This window comes from Saimiri boliviensis, chromosome 16 (assembly GCF_048565385.1).
Source record: "Saimiri boliviensis isolate mSaiBol1 chromosome 16, mSaiBol1.pri, whole genome shotgun sequence".
Classification (NCBI taxonomy): Eukaryota; Metazoa; Chordata; class Mammalia; order Primates; family Cebidae; genus Saimiri; species Saimiri boliviensis.
Window position 1 is genome coordinate 67,855,579 of NC_133464.1, and position 19,764 is coordinate 67,875,342.

The following is a 19,764-nucleotide window of genomic DNA, read 5'->3' on the forward strand; positions in this document are numbered from 1 at the left end:
GGAGGGAGGGAGGGAGAAAATGTCAGAAGGGAAAGAGGAACGAAGGAAACAGAAGGAATGGAGGGCAAGAGTAAAACTAAAAACTTTGCAGATAGGGACTGCAAAGAACCTAGTGACATTTTGAATGAGGTCAGAGGGGAAAAAAATTGAGCCATCAAAAATATTCTAGCATTCTTTTATTGAGAAGCTGAGTACATGGCAATACTGTTATATGGGTGTTGAAAGAGAAAAAAGTAGATTTGGGTAGAAGGATAATAAGTTCATTGTGAGCATCTGTTATGGAAGTTCCGTTGACAGTTAAGAATAGGGCATATTGAATGAAGCTTAGGAAAGAAGTGTGCACTGTAGGTGGTGACTGAGGTCACAGGAGTGGGTGATATTTCCCAGAGAGCAAGACAGCTGAGGTTGGAGTTCTGGAGACTCCAACATTTAAAGAGACACAGCAAAAGAGCTCCTTACTGGCAGCTGGGATTCCACATCTCATCCTACATTTATGGAACTCGTAACTCCTAAATCGTGTTTTGCTCAGGAGGAATTTGAATAAGTATAGCTATTTAATAACTATAGAGGTGAGGAGAAAGGAGGAACTCCCTGATAGCAAATTTTCGTGACATTTCTTCCAGGAAATCTTTTGTATTTCCAATACTGTAATGTATTCATGATGTCTGCTTTTCTTTAAGATTGCTGAATTTAACAGAACTGAAATACTAAAACAGACATTTTACTCATCTGAACTTACCTATTTAAAAATTTATATTTATGGTCACATGCCATCTAAAGTTTACATATCAGTTGTAATTTACATACAAATGTGCAAATGTGATTTTTCTCCTGTGTTTCTGTGCTAGGCTTGAAACTATTTTGGGTAAAATCCAATTACATACTGAAAAGATTCCTAGAAGATGAAATGATACATTGTTCTAACTTTAGTGAATTTGTCAGTTTGACATTGGGCTCCGGTAACCTTGAGTCTTTTGCAGGTGAAATAAATCAAATCACTTTTAAAACTTATCTCACCTAATTTATTTATTTATTTTAGAGGTGGAGTCTTGCTATATCACTAGGCTGTAGTGTAGTGGTGTAATCATAGCTCACTGCAGCCTCATATTCCTAGGCTCAAGAGATCCTTCCACCTCAGCTTCCTAAGTAGCTTAGGTCTACAGGCATGTGCCACTATGCCTGGCTAATTTTTTTTTTTTTTTTGTAGAGATATGGTCTCACTATGTTGCCCAGGCTGATCTCAAACTCTGGGCTCAACTGATCCTCCCACTCGAGCCACCCAAAGCTCTGGGATTACTGGTGTGAGTCATGCCGGGCCTGTTCTAGTTTTATAAGTCCATAATTTCATCATCCTTATAAACATGGTAACCAATAATATTTCACCAGAATCCTCACTTATTTTCCAGTACTTTCAAAACTCCCTATATTCATTTATTCACTTGACAAATATTTATTGGTTGCACTCTCAGGCACTGCACTGAGCTCTGGGGACATAGTGATAAGCAAAACAGACATGGTTTCTACCCCCTGTAGCACTCAATAAATACCCATTCAGTTGATTTGAATTTCTATCCTTGATGCTTGTAGAATGCTTTTCTTCACAAGATGTTTGAGTATGTAGTAAAAATACCAGTTAAAGTGCCTGCTTCCTTATTGGGCTTCTGCTATTGTTGCTGTATCCCATGCATTGCCCCAGTCTGCCTAATTATTTCTTCAGGATGGACTTAGAAGTGAGGGAGGAGATAACTTAAGGCCCAGATTACCAAAATCAATTTCAAACTGAAAGAAATATATTCCATAATGCAGGAACTATAATTATGAACATCAGAATTATATAGACCTGGTTTTGAGTCCTGGTTTCACTATCATTACCTCTGTGTGACTGTGTGCACCATGCTTACCTCTGAGCCTTGGTTTCTTGATTTGTGAGGTTGAAATAATTATAATACCTACCTCATGGGACTGTTGTGATAATTAAATGAAATAACACATGAAAATACTTACCATAGAGCCTGACACAGTATAGGTTGTGTTCCTTATCTAAAATGCTTGGGGCCAGAATCATTTCACATTTTGGAATATTTGCATGTACATACCAGTTGAGCATCCCTAATCTGAAAATCCAAAATCTGAAGTGCTCCAAGGAGCATTTCTATTGAGCAAAAACTTTGAGCATCTTGTTGGTACTCAAAAAGTTTCAGAAGTTGGAGCATTTGGGTTTCAGATTTTTGGATTAGTGATGCTCAACCTATATAAGAATCAGTAAGAGTTATTTTTGCTAGCATATATGATATGAAGTCAGCTTTTAAACTATAACTCTTTCCACACAACCTATTTGTTAAAAGGTTTACACCCCATTAATTGTATTCTACCTCTAAGTGAAAACTTCGAAATAAGGAAATAGCATGGGGGTGGATTCCATTTTTAACAGTCTGTCTTCTACAAAAGGATAGCAAGTCTCAGCACCAGTAAGTGGTAAGGAAATGAGGGCATTTCTAGGAAGAGCACATGTAGTTGAGTTTTATTAATACACCTTGGTTATAAGTTTAGGTTTCCAAAGTTTTAAAGGACTGGAAAGTGGGATACAAGGAGAAGAAATGAGTGTTTGATTAGAATAGAAAAAGTACAGTATTATTTTACCTTTCTGTGACTGAAAATCATAGTTCTGAAGAGCTGATTAGAAAAACCATTGTTTTATACTTACTTGATCACCTTTGATGAAATTCTTCAAATCTGAAATAGTTAATACTAGAGGCATCTGCTGTGATACTTAGACTTCGGTGTAAATTTACAGAACAGAAAAATCAATATGTAGGAGGTTAATTTATTGATCCTTTTAAATAAGAATGGCTTAGAACTAGTATGTTTAGAAATAAATTTATTAAACCCTTATGTCATAGGAGATATTCCATATATGTTTGCCAGTTTGGTTTTCATGAGCAATAAACTAAAACAGTAAAAATGTGAGAAAGCAGGTTTTGGTAAAAGATTCTTCTAGTTTGGCATAAGCTGATCCCCAGACAATAGCCTCTTTTCATTTAATGTTTTCTGTATAATTACAGGGTGTAGGAAAAAACAAGATTGTTGACAGATTCCTTCACCTGCTCAACAGACCCCGAGAATACATTCAGCTACACAGGTAAGACTATTAGACCCACAACCTCTAAAATCTCAGTTAATCATTTGTTTCCCTCATGGTGCAATTTAAAAATGCTTTTCCTAAAGATGCATTTTATAAACCAGTTTTATTTCTGTTCCTCTTGCTCTTATCTCTTCTCTCCTTTAAAGGTAATAAAACCATGCAAAATTTATTTTGAAAGTGACTAACGCTTTATAAACATGAATTAATAGATATTCTGTGGACAAAGAGTGATGAACATTACATTCTAAGAACAGATCTCATCAACATAAAGGCTCTTAAGTTAAAAGAAAAACATGTAGGATCTAAGCCTGTTTTCTCACAAGCAGCTAAAACAGCTCACAAGAAGAAATCATAAACTATATGAATCTCAGGTATGAGATAAGGAACCCAGAAATCTGGAAGAAATATATTATTAGTTGTCTCCTTGCCTTCCTTAAAGTACTTTTTAGATAATTTTGTATGGTTAGATCATTTTTTGTGTGGTTGGAGTATCTCAGGTATGAGATAAGGAACCCAGAAATCTGGAAGAAGTATGTTATTAGTTGTCTCCTTGCCTTCCTTAAAGTTACTTTTTAGATAATTTTGTGTGGTTAGAATGCTGGTTCAGGAGTGGCTTTTAATCAAATAGTTTTTCTCAATCTGGGTCATTTTTAGCTTTATGAGTGAACCTGTTCTAATTTTTAGTTTCTTTTTTTTTTTTTTTTTTGGAGACGGAGTTTCGCTCTTGTTACCCAGGCTGGAGTGCAATGGCACAATCTGGGCTCACTGCAATCTCTGCCTCCTGGGTTCAGGCAATTCTCCTGCCTCAGCCTCCTGAGTAGCTGGGATTACAGGCACGCACCACCATGCCCAGCTGATTTTTTGTATTTTTAGTAGAGGCGGGGTTTCACCATGTTGACCAGGATGGTCTCGATCTGTTGACCTCGTGATCCACCCGCCTTGACCTCCCAAAGTGCTGGGATTACAGGCGTGAGCCACCGCGCCTGGCCTGTTCTAATTTTTAAAAAATAAAATATAAATGACAGATCCACCAAAAACAAAATAGAGAGATAAGTCAAGAAATATATCAATTAATGAATAACTTAAAACTAACTTAGAGTGTTATTGTTTTAATCCCAGGAGGTAAAATTATATGTATGTATGTATGTATATGTATGTGTGTGTGTGTGTGTGTATATGTATGTGTATATATATGTATGTATGTATATATAACTATATAATAATAACTATACAGTATAATGGAAAGAACAGTGAATTGAGTTATAAAAATTAGTTTCAGTTTCTGGTTTGGGTCTTTTCACTAAGTGATTATCAGTTCTTGAGAGAGAATTGTAGGAGAATAAAGGCAGAGTTAGTGGGTCAAAGGAGAAAGAGGAAAGGACTCAGGGAAAGCCGAGATACGGTGAAAATATACCTGTAACTATAATAGGATAGTGGTACCAGATTGGCCGTACCACAGTAAAAGCTATAAAACTGAACAAAATTGACAAACACTAGGAAAAGAACAACTATCTTTGAGCTGAACAACTACCAGAGTTCCTACATGACCAGGAGCCTTCATTAAATACCCATGGTATTCAGAAGGATATGTGTCTTATAAACTCTATGTTTTAGAAGTAGGACTAATCTACCTCTAAAGAGTTTCTCCATAGCCTATCCTTGCAAATTTTAAAACTAAGCCCAGTCTCATACAAAATGGCTTTGAAAATTAAAAAATGGGTATTTGGGGAGATAGGAATACCTTGAAAAAATCAAGGTGATTCAAAAGTAAATTCATTTCACACCCAAACAAACTTAACACCCAACCAGGAAGACCACAAAATCCAAACACTCAGCAACATAGCAGTCATAGAGCCAAGTATTCAATAGTAAATTACTAGACATACAAAAAAGCAGGAAAATTGGTCAATAGAAATGGACTAAAAAAATGACAGAATGATGGAATTAGCAGACAAGGACTATAAAACATTTGCCATGAATATATTCCAACATTTAAAGGGAGAAAATGAACATAATGAGGGAATAATGGGAAATTCTCAGTATGATAATGATAACCCTAAGAAAGCAACTTCACATACACACAATTGTAGTCTCAAAAGAGAGGAGAAAAAAATGTGACAGAAAAATATTTGAAGAGATAATGATAGGAAATTCTCAAATGAACTTAAGCAGAATAAATAACAACAACAAAAAAAACGCAACATGGCATATAATCAAATTGCTAAAAAACAAGAGAAAAATCTTTAAAATTACCAAAGGAAAAAAGACATATTACCTATAGGGGATCAATGATAAAAGTGACTGCTCACTTCTCCTGAGAAATAAGTACGAACCACAATACAATTGAAGTGCTGAAAGAAAAAAAATCAGTATAGATTAGTATATTTGGCAAAAATATTCTTCAGAAGGCATAATAATGACATTTTCAGACAAAAACTGAGAGTGTTTTTTATGAGCAGACCTGTATAATACAAAAAAATTTTTACAATTTAGAATTTCCTATGAACCTAGATGTAAAAATTTTTAGCAAATGTTAACAAATCAAATTCTACAATATATAAAAAAGATAATATGTCATAACCAAGGAGGTTTTATCTCAGGAATACAAGGCCAGCTTAACATTTAAAAATCAAATAATGTAACATACTTACAGAATAAATTAAAAAACCGTATGTGGCAATTGCTGCCAGAAAACTCATTTGAGAAAATTCAATACCCATTCATGATAAAACGTCGCATAAACTGCAAATATCAGGAAACTTCCTCAATCAAATAAGAGGCATCTATAAAAAGGCTATAGCTAACTTCATATTTAAAAATGGAAAACAGGTTTTTCTTGTGATTAGGAGAAAAGACAAGGATATTAACTACTCATATTATGCTGGAGGTGCCAGCTAGCGCAATAAAGCAAGAAAACATAATAACTGGCATACATGTTATTTATAGATGACACGATTGCATGGTTGTGTTTATAACAAAAATATTAAGAAACATAAAAAATTAACTTGTTATTATAACTAATAACCAAGTGAAACATGGTTCTTACATGTTATTATAACTGATAACCAAGTTAAACAAGGCCATAGGATACAAGCAAAATGTACAAAAATCAATCGTATTCCATATATATATGCTAGTATATATAGCAATGAGAAAAAATTTTAAAATGATATTTATAATAGTATAAAATATATATTTAGGAATAAGTTAATTTAACAGAATATATGCAAATTTAAAATTTGCTATTGTTAATAGCATATAACAAGGTCAACAACCATTGTTCCTTCCAATACTTCTAACTTGCTGATGGCTGTTTGAAATGGAACTGAAGATTATCTGTTCCATACTCATGAGATGATGAACTTCTGTCATAGTAAATTCTTCCCCTTATATTCATCGACCTCAATGTCCCCCTCAATATCTTCAATATCTCTGTTATATAGTGTTCATTCTATATTATTTGGAAATAGAGGGTATTCTTCTTTGTTGTTTACAATAAATTTTTAATTCTGATTTTCTGCTACTATCATTTCTGCCAGTATTAGAAAACTCTAATTACAAAGTGAGATCCGTGAATTGGCTAAGCTAAATATAATTCTTCTCAATATGTTAGGCATTAAATGTTAAGAATTTGTTCCCTAGAAAGCCCTCTTCTCGTTGTTATATTACTTGTTCCTACATTCCCACTCCCAACTTTCCATGTTTCTTTCTTCTGTCAGCCATCATTTCATTTCCCAAATTTTGTATAGGTCAACTATATATTTTAGAAAATTTCTAGCCTTTTCTAGTGCTTTTAGTGCTTTAAGAATGCAGGTTCTTACATGTTCTCACTTATAAGTGGGAGCTAAACATTGAGTATTCATGGACATAAAGATGGCAACAATAGAGAGTGGGGACTGCTAGAGGGTGGGGAGAAGAAGTGGGGCAAGGAATGAAAATTAACAGTTGGTTACTATGTTTATTACATAAGTGGCAGGATCAGTAATACCCTAAACCTCAGGATCACACAACATAGCCATGTAACAAACCTGCACAGGCACCCCCTAAATCTAAAATAAAGGTTGTAATTATTTTTTAAAAAAGAAGACTAATACTAGTTCTTTTACTCCTGCTTCATCAAATTTTTACCACACTATTTTTATATCTTCTCATGGTTTTTTGTATAAATGATGTATTTTATAAACATAGGAATTTCAACTCAAACATTTTTTTAAATATTTATCATATTAAAACTGTAGGGCCATGTGTTACAGGAGATATAGAAATAAGAAACATAATCCTACCTTTAGGGAGCTGTAATACTGTTCTTACTTATAATTATTTCAATCTTCCATGTTCCCCTGAATCTGAAACACTCTCTTTTTTTTCCCCCTCTTCTTTAAACTGTTCAATTTCTCTCACATGGTTAAAGTTGGAAATATAATGAAAGAATCAGAAGTTTTAACTAGTTTGCTAGTTCTCACTTGAATAATTTCTATTTCTAACATATAGTTCCAACTTTTGAGCTACAGGACATATAGCAAGACCAGTGTTTTATATTTAAGGATGATAAATGAGCATTGCAGTTCATTCTTAGCAAAATTTGTGCTGTTTTATTTTGATTGCATAGTGTTTACCTCCTACTGTAAAATGAGAGTTCCCTTAAAAATATTTTATTATTTGACAGTTTTAATGAATGTGTATATAGATGGTACTTAAGTGTATAGTATTAATTTATAGCAAAAACAAATGAATTTAAATTTAATATTTTAAAATAATCAAGGAAAAAACCCTATTTTTTCCTTAAGTTGAAATTGGCATTGAAATTTATACTCCAGAAAAGTACGTTGGCACAATCTCAGCTCACTGCAAACTCTGCCTCCCGGGTTCAAGCAATTCTCCTGCCTCAGCCTCCCAAGTAGCTGGGACTACAGGCATGCACCACCACACCCAGCTAATTTTCTGTGTTTTTAGTAGAGATGGGGTTTCACCATTTTGGCCAGATGCTCTCGATCAATTACCTCCCACTGGGTCCTTCTCACAACATATGGGAATTCAAGATGAAATTTGTCTGGGTTCATAGCTAAACCATGTCAATACCCACAAAAATACAAAATTTAAATTAAAAAATACATACATTAAAGATTTTTTACGAACTAGACTGACATTCCCACTAATTTCAGTGTGGAGAAAGTTTTATTTATTATATGCAGCTTTAGGTCTACATTTGCCATAACATTTTATATACAGCTTTAGGGCTACATTGCTATAACATTTCAGCTCATAAAATTGCCTTAAGACAAACATATGTTTAAAAGACCTTAAAAAGGCTCTATAAAAAAATGTTTAAGACTTCTCTCAACTGTGGATGATCCACTTAAGGTCTTTGTTTATTTTAGATTCCTTTCAATGGATTTATGACGTTAGCATCTAAATAATCAGTCACACTTAGTTTATGGATGCCATTTGAACACAATTAGTTATAAGAGCCATTCAAAACATAATCTCAGTAAGTAAAACTGTCAGCAAACATACACAAATAAAACACAACTAGTGTACTTTTAAGTATGGCCATGTTATGTTTTGATTATCGTATTTCATATAGTCCGCAAGGTGGGTAATTCATGTGTTTAGTTAAAATCAAGATGTCTGAAGAATATGATATAGGTAATTTAAAAGACTAATGAAAGTAATTACTTTTGAAAGTATACATGTAAAACAGAAGAGAATATATGGCTACCATTTGTGAAATGAATTTATTTACTTGTTTTTCTTTTTTTCTTTCTTTCTTTCTTTTTTTTTTTTTTTTTTGAGACAAAGTTTTGCTCTGTCGCCCAGGCTGTAGTGCAGTGGCATGATGTCAGCTCACGGCATCCTCTGCCTCCCAGGTTCAAGCGATTCCCCTGCCTCAGCATTCTGAGTAGCTGGGACGACAGGTACGCACCACCACGCCCAGCTAATTTTTTGTATTTTAGTAGAGACGGGCTTGCACCATGTTGGCCAGGCTGGTCTTCATCTCCTGACCTTGTGATCTGCCCACCCCGGCCTCCCAAAGTGCTGGGATTACAGACATGAGCCACTGTGCCCGGCCTATTTACTTGTTTTTCTATGATGTTATGTTAACTTGACATTAAGCAGACACTTGAATATGTTAACTTCTGTAGCTGTATTTCCTCCTTGGTTAAAGGTACATGTCTATATTAAAATCACAATTATTTTAGGGCTCCAAAATATGCTGCCAGAGTTTATTTCATTTGCTGTCCTTCTTAATTGAAGAGGACAGCACAGATCCAGTCGTTAACATGACCTATCCTATTGATTATTTTTCTAATAGCAGTACTTCGATTGGGAGTTCCCAGGTCTCCCAGGATAGCCCCTCTTGCAATGAGACTTTCCGCAGATATTCTCAATTTACTCCAGACTATTCAGCATCCTACTCACAAGTTTTGAATTTGTATGCATGCCTTCTTTATTCCTCCATCTAAAATGTAGCATCTTTCTCCCCCAACTCTTAAGGTTTGGCCCTCTGTTACTTCTACATGAAACCTTTTGTGATTTTTCTTCATCTGGCTGTAACTGTTTGTTCCCTCCTCTGATACTCCACAGGATTGAATTGGTATCATTGTCATAGAACGGGCATGGGTTTTAGAGATCAAATCCAATCTTCACTAACCTTTCTGGGCCCTGAACTCCTTGAGTCTTAGTTTCCTTGCCTATAGAATTTAAATAATAACTTTGCAGGGTGGCTATGAGAAGTAAATGAGAGAATGTGTGCAGTGGGCCAACCACAGTACCTGGCACTTTTAGGTACCTAAACATTTAGGCAATATAATAACTAGTAGTTTCTTACCACATACTAACTTTCTTATCAAACATTGGTTTGCACTGTAGAAGTTTCTATGTCTTATTTCCATGCCCTCCCCTTTCCCCAATCATGCCTTTCCAAATAAACAGGGAACTTTTTGAGGGCAAAAACCTGGTTTGGTCATTATATGTTAATTCATTCCCCTAATATCTGTCTATTAAATTCGTTTTGTTTGGCAGTGTCTGTTTTAGGCACTGGATGACGTATAGATGATGATGTCGATCTTGACCTAGTACAGCTTGTTTGTCAATGGTAAAAATGCATCAACATTTGTGGTACAGTTATTGTATATAAGCTATGATAGAGCACGTGCAGGTGCCGTGGGAGCCTTGAGAAGGGGCACTCAACTCTTGGAATACATGTCTGTGATATGGTAGAAGGTGATATGGAGACGGGGCACTCAAACTGAGTCTTAAGGGATAAGCAGGAGTTTTCTAAGTGGAGCAGAGAGAAAGCAGCATTATGGTCATTACAAACAGGCAGGACTTGAATCACAGAAAACAGTAGGAAGTCATTCAGATCATATTGTCGGTGCTGAGCAAACATATTGACAATGAGAGTGAAAGAAGGGACATATTGAAATAGGTTTACAGGGCTAATTTTAGCCTTTATAACTTTGCAGACGGTGAGGGGAAAAGGGAATTTAACAGTAACTCCTGTATTTGATCTACCCATCATGAGGCAGGCACTTGGTATGGTTCTTAATTCACAGTGGATGTCCAGTAAGTATTTGTTGAAATGACTTGGTACGTGCTAATTTTATCTGAAACTTCAAGTCAAGCTCCCCTATGGTCAGCTGTGCCTACTGAGTAGCACTGATGCTTGCTTTAGAATTGAGTAAGGGTTAATTCTACATATATAATAGGTTTTTTTTTTTTGAGATGAATTCTCATTCTGTCACCAAGGCGGGAGTGCAGTGGCACTATCTCAGCTCACTGCAACCTCTGCCTCTTGGGTTCAAACTGTTCTCCTGCCTCAGCCTCCTGAGTAGCTGGGATCATAGGCATGAACCACCATACCTGGCTAATTTTTGTATTTTTTTTTTAGTAGACATGGGGTTTGACCACGTTGGCCAGCCTGGTCTCAAACTCCTGACATCATAATTCACCCTCCTCAGCCTCCCACAGTTCTGGGGTTACAGGTGTGAGCCGCCATGCCTGGCCTATAATAGTTCTTTAACTGTTATATACATGCTGTAACCAACTGAGGTCATTAAAATATGGCATTACGGATGGTTATTGTTAAAACACTTTTCCTCTGTTATATTTTTATACTTTTTGTGTGTGTGAAATCAAATGAAGTAAACCATTTAGCAAATTTAGTTTAAAACTCTACTATTGGCCCTCTTTTTTTTTTTTTTTTGAGTCAGTCTTGCCTTGTCACCTAGGCTGCAGTGCAATGGCGCGATCTCGGCTCACAGCAACCTTTCTCTCCCAGGTTCAAGCAATTCTCCTGCCTCAGCCTCCAGAGTAGCTGGGATTATAGGCTTGCGCCACCGTGCCCAGCTAATTTTTTGTATCTGTAGTAGAGATGGGGTTTCATCATGTTGGCCCGGCTGGTCTCTAACCCCTAGCCTGGTATCTGCCTGCCTCGGCTTCCCAAAGTGCTGGGATTATAAGCATGAGCCACTGCGCCCAGCCTGTTGGCCCTCTTAAAATCAAATATTCCGGAGTGAATGATGACATGCTTTTCAAAGCACAGCATAATTCAACATATGAGGCTCTCCTTAAGTCGAAGAAAACTGAATGTGACAGTATAAATTTTGAAATTCACAAAGTCCCAGAGGGCACATAGAAATACTGGCAGAAAATAGAAAAAGTAGAAGCTTTTCTGAAGTCTCCTGGAAAAAATTATTATTGAGTCATCATAACATTCTTAGCACTGATAAGAACACTAGAGAACTGGAGCCCTGTCTGATGTCAGCTGCTGCACAAAATAGCCAGGGTACTATTCCCTCTTTCTCATCTCCCCCATTATGAATTCGAAAAAGCTGTTTTAGAAACATTTTTATCAGCAATTGGACAGTAGTTTCCCCATTAAGAATACGAAATGAATTATGCCAGTGCCTCTACTTTTCCATGTAGATCCAGGTTTACAATAATTTTTTACTCCTCTAGATGATCTCCAAATTGATTTAAATTTTTATATTATATTCGTTTCTTTATTTAACATTTACATAGTAGCTACTGTGTGCCAGGCCCTGTTCTAAGCTGTTTTCAAACTATAACTTGTTCACTGCTCACTACAGCTCTATGAGATCAATACCATTACTATCTCTGTTCTGTAGACGAAGCTTCTGAGGGACAGAGAGGTTAAACAATTTGGCCAGGGTCACACAGCTGGTTTTATACATTCCAGCTTCAGCCCTATGTTCTAACTACTGTACTGTACTGATGCTTGACTTTATTGTGCTGAACCAAATGGCATTTTAGTGAGGCTAGTACTGCAGTAAGTATGTCACTAAAGTATTAACCATGTGATAGGACTGTGGGGCAACCAGTTCTTACAATCTACACTTCAGCCTATGTATAATGTAATACTTGATTTTAAAAATTCTAGCATCATATTCCTAATCTTTGCTCAGCTTGATCCCAAAGTATTTTTCCATATTATTCCATTTTTTTCAATAGTGATATCCTTATTAAATTTCACTTCTCTAGGTTATTTTGCTTACATTGATGCCCAATCATATCTCCTTTGAGGAGTTTCATCAGTAAATTTAATAGTCCAGTTTTCTGTTCCATCACCTAGGTAATTCATAAAAACGTTAACCAAATTAATTCCTATGATCTTTTAGATGATGTTCCTCCTCAGCTGGGTACTTCAGTAATATCCTTTCTTTCAGTGTACCCATCAGGTGGTTACATGATCCTGGCATCTAATTTTGGGGTTATGGAGTTGGCGAGTCAGAGCCACAGACTCCTGAAACTGGAGATACCATCAAGTGGCGTGCTCAGGGCTGTTTTGGAAAAGAAGACTGGAGACAGGATTCTATGGGTTTCTTCATCTTTATTTTCTAAATCACAAGCTTAAGGAGCTCGAGAACCACAGAGATGCAGCGTGTATTTTCTGCTTAGTTGTGTTACGTCCTTTGCCACTAGAGAACAGTGACATTTCTTTCAAGTGTTCTGTACTTTTTTAGTTTGAGAAAAACGTTAAAAATCCAAAAAATATAAATAAAACTATATAATACGTATCCAAATTTATCACTCAGATTTAACAACTGTTCATATTTTTCCGAATTTGATTCTACTCTTCTTTTTGCAGAAATAAAACACAATAATTATAGCTGAGGTGTCTTTTAGTCACCACTTCCAATCTGGTCTCCCCTTCCTCAAGTCAATAACTATGATAAATTTATATAACTTTCTAATCCCTTTTTTACTTGTAAAGCAAAATTTTTAATTAAGAACATCATTATTTCTATGATAAAATCAATGATATTCCGATGGAGAAGGGATTTTAAAAAATTTTAATCCTTATTTGTAATAAAAATAAAAACAACTCAATATTAGAACTCTTTCAATCATATCTTAACGTGTTTCACATCACGTCCCAACCACTTAAACCTGCTCTCCTCTCTCTGGACCTTTCTAGTCAGCACCAGCTGCAGGTTTTTTTTATAGGGTTGTTAGATAAGCAGAATGAAGAAGAAACCTCCCAACTTTCTTTGTATTCAATTAGACTTAAAATGGGTTTGGTTTTTTTTTTTTAGTTTTATAAAATGCCATTCCTTACTGCTGTAGCCCAAATCTTCAGATGATGGCAACAGTGACTAATGAGTTGAAGAGGATGGCATGAGGGGCTTAAATTAGTAGTAAGTATAGCTGGGCATGGTGGCGCGTGCCTGTATTCACAGCTTACTCAGGAGGCTGAGGCAGGAGAATTGCTTGAACCCAGGAGGCGGAGGTTGCGGTGAGCCGAGATTGCACCATTGCACTCCAGCCTGGGTAACAAGAGCGAAACTCCGTCTCAAAAAAAAAAAAAAAAATTAGTAGTAAGTAGATTTATGTACTTATGGGTTGCTCAGTTCACAACTTCATTAGCTAATTCCTGTTAACTCTGATGTATCTATAATATTTTATGCTGGAAAAATTAAAAGTGTTGTTAGAAGATCTAAGAATTATTTCTATATTTATCTTCATTCATTCATTGCAACAGTCAACAGATGTCTTAGTTTGAGTTCCCTAGCAGTAGAACCAGAGATGGGAATGCTTGTAGAAATGATTTAGAGGGAGAGCTTTTAGGTGAAATCTGTAAGGAAGTAAAGGACTCAGGATAAGGCCAGTGAAAAGAGGTGGTTTAGCTAAGAGCTAGTCTCAGCCTCTTCACAGGAGTTCTGGACCATGAATGCTGCTACTCAGTTATTACCCCACCTGGAATTAAGAGAACCTGCCTTTTTCACCCACATATCCCTAAGTTATTGATTAAAGGCTGCCCTGAGGGAGAAAGGGAAGCAGGCACCTGTGACCTCTCTAGCATTTCTGGGTGAGGTAACTCACATTAGTGGAAGAAAATTCTCTAGAGAAAGGTTTAGCTTTGAGCTCTCAAAAGTCAGTGCTGCAGTAGCTGGGGTATAATTGCATTTGGTGGTAAAGGAGATCTACTACAACAAATCTTTTCTGAGTTTCTCTTATGTCCCTAGTAGTGTTCTTGAGAATACAGCAATAAACAGAATGACAGACAAGGTCACTACTATCGTGAAGCTTTCTTTCTAGTGGTGAGAAGATAGGCAATGAACACATAATTTAATAAACAGGAAAATATTGATGCTATTAAAAAAATGAAAAAGATATAAACATTTTTAAAGGATAATGTGATGAGTAAATAGAAAGCTACTTGAGGAGAACTCAAACACTGATATGTTTGGCAGCAATTATTATTTTCATAATTGTAGTTGATTTGTGGCAAGACATTCTGACATTTCAGCAACTTTGTCTGTTCTGGAGAGTCAGCTGATGAGTTGACCCAATGCAGATTTGATCTGTAAGCAAAGAAATAGCCAGGCTTTCAGATTACAGCAAATGGAGGGTTGTAAGAATTTGGTCAAGCGGCAGTTTGGAATAGGACTGCAGCCAATAGCTAAAGGTAACAAGCCAAGTCCCTCACTAGGGTAATAGAATCATCGTGTCAGCATGCTTGTAGCAGTGAGAACCAGTCCATTGCTCATCTTTTCTTGCCTGGAGTATTGCCATAGCCTCCTGGTTAAGAACTCAGCCTCTATCTCTCCTTTCCATGCCTCACATATTTCTACCAATAGAGTTGATCACTTACTCTTCTGCGCAGAACCCTGCAATGACTCCCATTGCCAAAAGCATCAAGTCCACAAGAGCACTGTCTGTTTCGCTTGCCTTACTTCCACTTTCTCTCCCACATATGCTTAAGCCACATGAGCTGCCTGTGGTTCCCAGGTATCACATGCCATATCCAAGGCTCCCCAGCTTGTCACATGCAGCTCTTGCTGCCTGGAATTCCCTGTAAAGTCTACCTGGAAAACTCATACTTTATCTTCAAAATGAAAATCAAAGTGTTTTCCTCTAAGAAAATATCTTAGATCCTTCCCTCTTCTCCACAAGCAGATGTTTGTTCCTTTCTTTGTGCCACTATTAGCATAAAGTGGGGTGCAAAAGAACCTTTCTATATTTGATAAACGAGATTGAAAAATGCATGTTGAACTACAGGGAGTGCAGTCAGTATTGCACGTCTTCCATTTGGATCTCGCGTTTTTGTGAGCTCTATTTCAGAGATGCTAGGCATTAAAACAAAGTAGCAAAATAAACTGAATTTAGGAGAAGACCTTTAAATCACACAAAGAATAAAGTGTATCAATAACATTGTTCTTCCCAAAATATCCTTCTTTAATTTTTAATGAGAACAAAAAGGGTTTTATATTATTAACCAATAAAATCCAAGAGTGTTTTTAAGGTATTGTTTTTCACCTTTAGCTCGTTGTTTTTTGTTTCCATTTTTTTGTGTATTTTAGAATGTGTCTTTGTAAACACTTTTGTTGATGTTTAGAGCCACTGACCTAGAACAGGCTCTGCTATTGTACCTGTCATTTTTTATCACAATTACATGTTCCCATCTCTGTCTCCTCTGCTAAACAGGGAGGTCCCCTTAGGGGCAGGGATATATCTTTGAACTGCCTACTTCCAGCATGATGCCTGGAGTAAGGTGGACGTTTGATAAACATTTGTTAAACAAATGAATGAATGTAATGTCTCTTTCCTTCTATCCATCTTTGAAACATGTATTTAGAGAATCTTCTTCAAATTTCTTTCTTAAATGGATAGATGACTGGTTCTCTGATGGCTTCATGTTTTCCATAAAATGAAAGTCAGACTCTTCAGAATGGCAATGAAGACTGTATGCTCTGGACTTAGCCTCCCTATCTAGCTCTGCTTCCTTCCATGCAGCTATATCCTAGACATGCTAGCTAAGCTTAAACTTCTCTTGCATCCCCAACTTCTACATGTTTCTTCCTCCACCTAGACATACTTTCTACTCATTCCTGCCAGTTAAAATCAAATTCCGTCATCATGACTCTGTTCTTTTCCATCAGGTAATCCTGATGCAACTAATTGCATACTAATTTGCTTCTCCTCTATGTCCTCACTGAGCTTTGTTTTGATTTCTGTTACAGCCCTTGCCATCTTCTGACATGAATTTTATTTAATTGCCTTATATCTATCTTCCTGTCTGCCATGTGAGTTTCCTGAGATTAGGGTCTATGAACTATTTATTTTATAACCCTTCATGCCTAATAACCTACTTTACACATTGGAAGTATGTAAATATAATTCATTTTATAATTTAATACACTTATGTGTTTATTCTTTGGCTAACCATTTTTTGCATGCATATAATGTTGAAGGCATAATGATAGACACTAGGTAGTTGTAAAAAATGTTATGTCCTTGTCTATAGACAATATGCCTTGTGAAGTAGATACCCATAAACAACTGAAAAGTTTCATAAGTGTAAAGTGCTTTCTATAGAACAGCCTCCTGAGTAGCTGGGATTACAGGCATGCGCCACCATGTCCAGCTAAATTTTTTTTGTATTTTTAGTAGAGACGGGGTTTCATCATGTTGACCAGGATGGTCTCGATCTCTTGACCTCGTGATCCACCCACCTTGGCCTCCCAAAGTGCTGGGATTACAGGCTTAAGCCACTGCGCCCGGCCAAAAGTTATATTCTTGATTATGCCAAGAACTCATCTTCACTTGAAAAATATCTTTTGACAGCATTTAACTCACAATCAATGATGTTAGACTTACGTCTTACTGTTAAAAATTGCCATTTAATTCTATTTTCGTAATTAACCTTCTGTATGAAATGTTGAGCAGCTGGGTGTGGTGGCTCACGTCTTTAATCCCAGCAGTTTGGGAGACTGAGGTGGATGGATCACCTGAAGTTGGGAGATCAAGAGCAGTATGGCCAACGTGGTGAACCACCGTCTGTACCAAAAATACAAAAAGTAGCCTAGTGTGGTGGCACACACTGTAATCCCACCTACTCTGGAGGCCGAGGCAGGAGAATTGCCTGAAGCTGGGAAGTGGAGGTTGCAGCGAGCCAAGATTGTGCCACTGCCCTCCAGCCTAGGTGACAAAGCGAGACTCTGGAAAGAAAGAGAGAGACAGACAGACAGGGAGGGAGGGAAAGTGAGAGAGGGAGGGAGAGAGGGTGGAGAGGGAGGAAAAGGAAGGAAGGAAAGGAGGGAGGGAGGGAAGGAAGGAAGGAAGGAAAAAAGAAAGAGGGGGGCAGAGGGAGAGAAAGAAAGACTGAGCAAACAAACATTTTTTTCAGTGCTGCCTTTGTTCCATATTCTGTCTTTTTTCTTCATGTTTGGCTCATATTATTGAGGGAAAGAAAGAAAGAAGGAAGAAAGGAAGGAAGGAAAGAGAGAGAGAGAGAAAGAATGAAAGAAAAAGAAAAAGAAAGGACTGAGGAAATATTTTTTTAGTGCTGCCTTTGCTCCATATTTTGTCTTTCCTTTCTCATGTTTGTTTTGTATTATTGAGGAAACCATTCCTATAGCCATATCTATTTTAATGAACTATAAACACAGAGAAGATTTTCATCAGCTCTTTGAAATTCTTCTGTGTCTTCTTTCTTCCTTCACTCTTAGGTTTAACTATTATTGTTTTTCTTAAAAAAAAAAAAAATCTAACTATAAATCTAAGATACAACTTATTAAAATATCATCCTTAAAGTAAACATCACTATTTTGAGCTCTTCTGCTCCTCAATAAATTAGAAGATATTAACTTAATGTACCTTTATAAGCAGATTTCAAAACAGATTGTCCTTGCTCTCTAGAGGCCAATTTTCTTTCCTTATTTTGACAAAAACTTGGTCTTTATACAATTTAATTGCTTTTATTACATATAGAACAATTGTAAATTACTACTGAAATATTAATAACTATTTTTTCAAAAAAAGACTTTAAAATGACAGAGTTTAGAATAGAGTTTAGTACAGTATTTCTTTGAGCAGCCCCTTTAGTGGCACAGGCTTTAGTTAATAGATGCTGTAGTTTGTAAGATAGTAAAAAGTGAGAACACTGAGAACATAAATGTCAGCACTTAGCTGAACATTTTAATTAATTCATCAAGTATTATTAATAAATATTATGTACTGGAAAGACATCTCTGTTTTAAGCTTTAGGCTAACAACGTGTAACTAAAATATGTTTTAAGTTTTCTTCTCCCTGGTATTGTTGTGACACTTAATTTTCATTAGCTTATATTTCAAAGCTGTTTTTCAGAGGAACAATTCGTAAGAGGATTGAAATTGCAGGAAATAAAATATTCTCTTAGGGTCATCATTTATTTGTGTGGAGAATTAATCTTTTTATCCAAGTTGCTCATAAATGCAGAGCAATGATTTTAATCAAATACCCTCTGAATAAGAAATACTATATTGTCTTTAAGAGTCAGTTTTTGCTACCTGTGACAACAGTAGTCATTTTATCACTTACTAAGTTAAAGTTTATAATTTTATAGGATATCTCGGAAATCAAGCCTGTTTTCTTATTGTAGGAAGTCTTATGCAGACAATAGTGGATTGTTTCCCATTTACAAAATGAGGGTAACTTACTGAAACACAAACCTACTAATTTCTTAAGTTCAATATTATTTTACATATTTACTAGCCTTTGCCTTTTTTTTATGTATTAGATGAAGGGATTAATTATAAGAGCAGAACAAAACCACTTTTATCTTACAAATTTCTCTGTCTTGCAGGCTACTCCATTAACAGCCACGTTTTCCATTTGCATTTATCCTGATTTTAGTCTCCTTTGGAAATCATCTAATTTGTGCTTGTTTCCTCAAACCTATGATTTTTATTTCTAGCACAGAAGTCTTTTGAGAAATCTAATTTGACAAGTTGTATGCTATCAGAATTTGAGTGGTACAGAGCAATTTCATTTTCTTTTTAAAAGTAGAATTCAGCTTGAATTTACTTTTCTTAATCTGCTATGAAGCGCAATAATTATTAAGATAACAGCTGAATTTCCTTTCTACTGACAATGATGCAAGAGTTCCTTTTTCTTTTTCTTTGGTGCTGGAAGATGACATGTTGTTACCCATTAAATATGTGAAAGCTGAGGTGAGAAATTCATTATATTGCTATAAAAATCTGTGTGAACTCATCTATTTTCCTTCCTCCTCTGCCCCCTTCTCTACTGCTAGAATATTAACAATGAATATGAGGTTAATTAAACTTTATTCTTGATTTTTTTCAAACTCTAATAATTAATTTGTTAGCAAAAA

At 36.0% G+C, this 19,764-nt stretch overlaps 1 protein-coding gene across 4 annotated transcripts in view; it reads left to right on the forward strand.

Moving 5' to 3' along the window:
- VWA8 (von Willebrand factor A domain containing 8) overlaps positions 1 to 19,764 on the forward strand; it is a 372,198-nt gene that overhangs the window by 191,919 nt on the left and 160,515 nt on the right. For all 4 annotated transcript variants that reach the window (XM_003934387.4, XM_074387788.1, XM_074387787.1 and 1 more), the window contains one exon: positions 3,063 to 3,139. In XM_003934387.4, the coding sequence (XP_003934436.2) occupies positions 3,063 to 3,139 (77 nt within the window). The remainder of the gene's footprint in view (positions 1 to 3,062; positions 3,140 to 19,764) is intronic.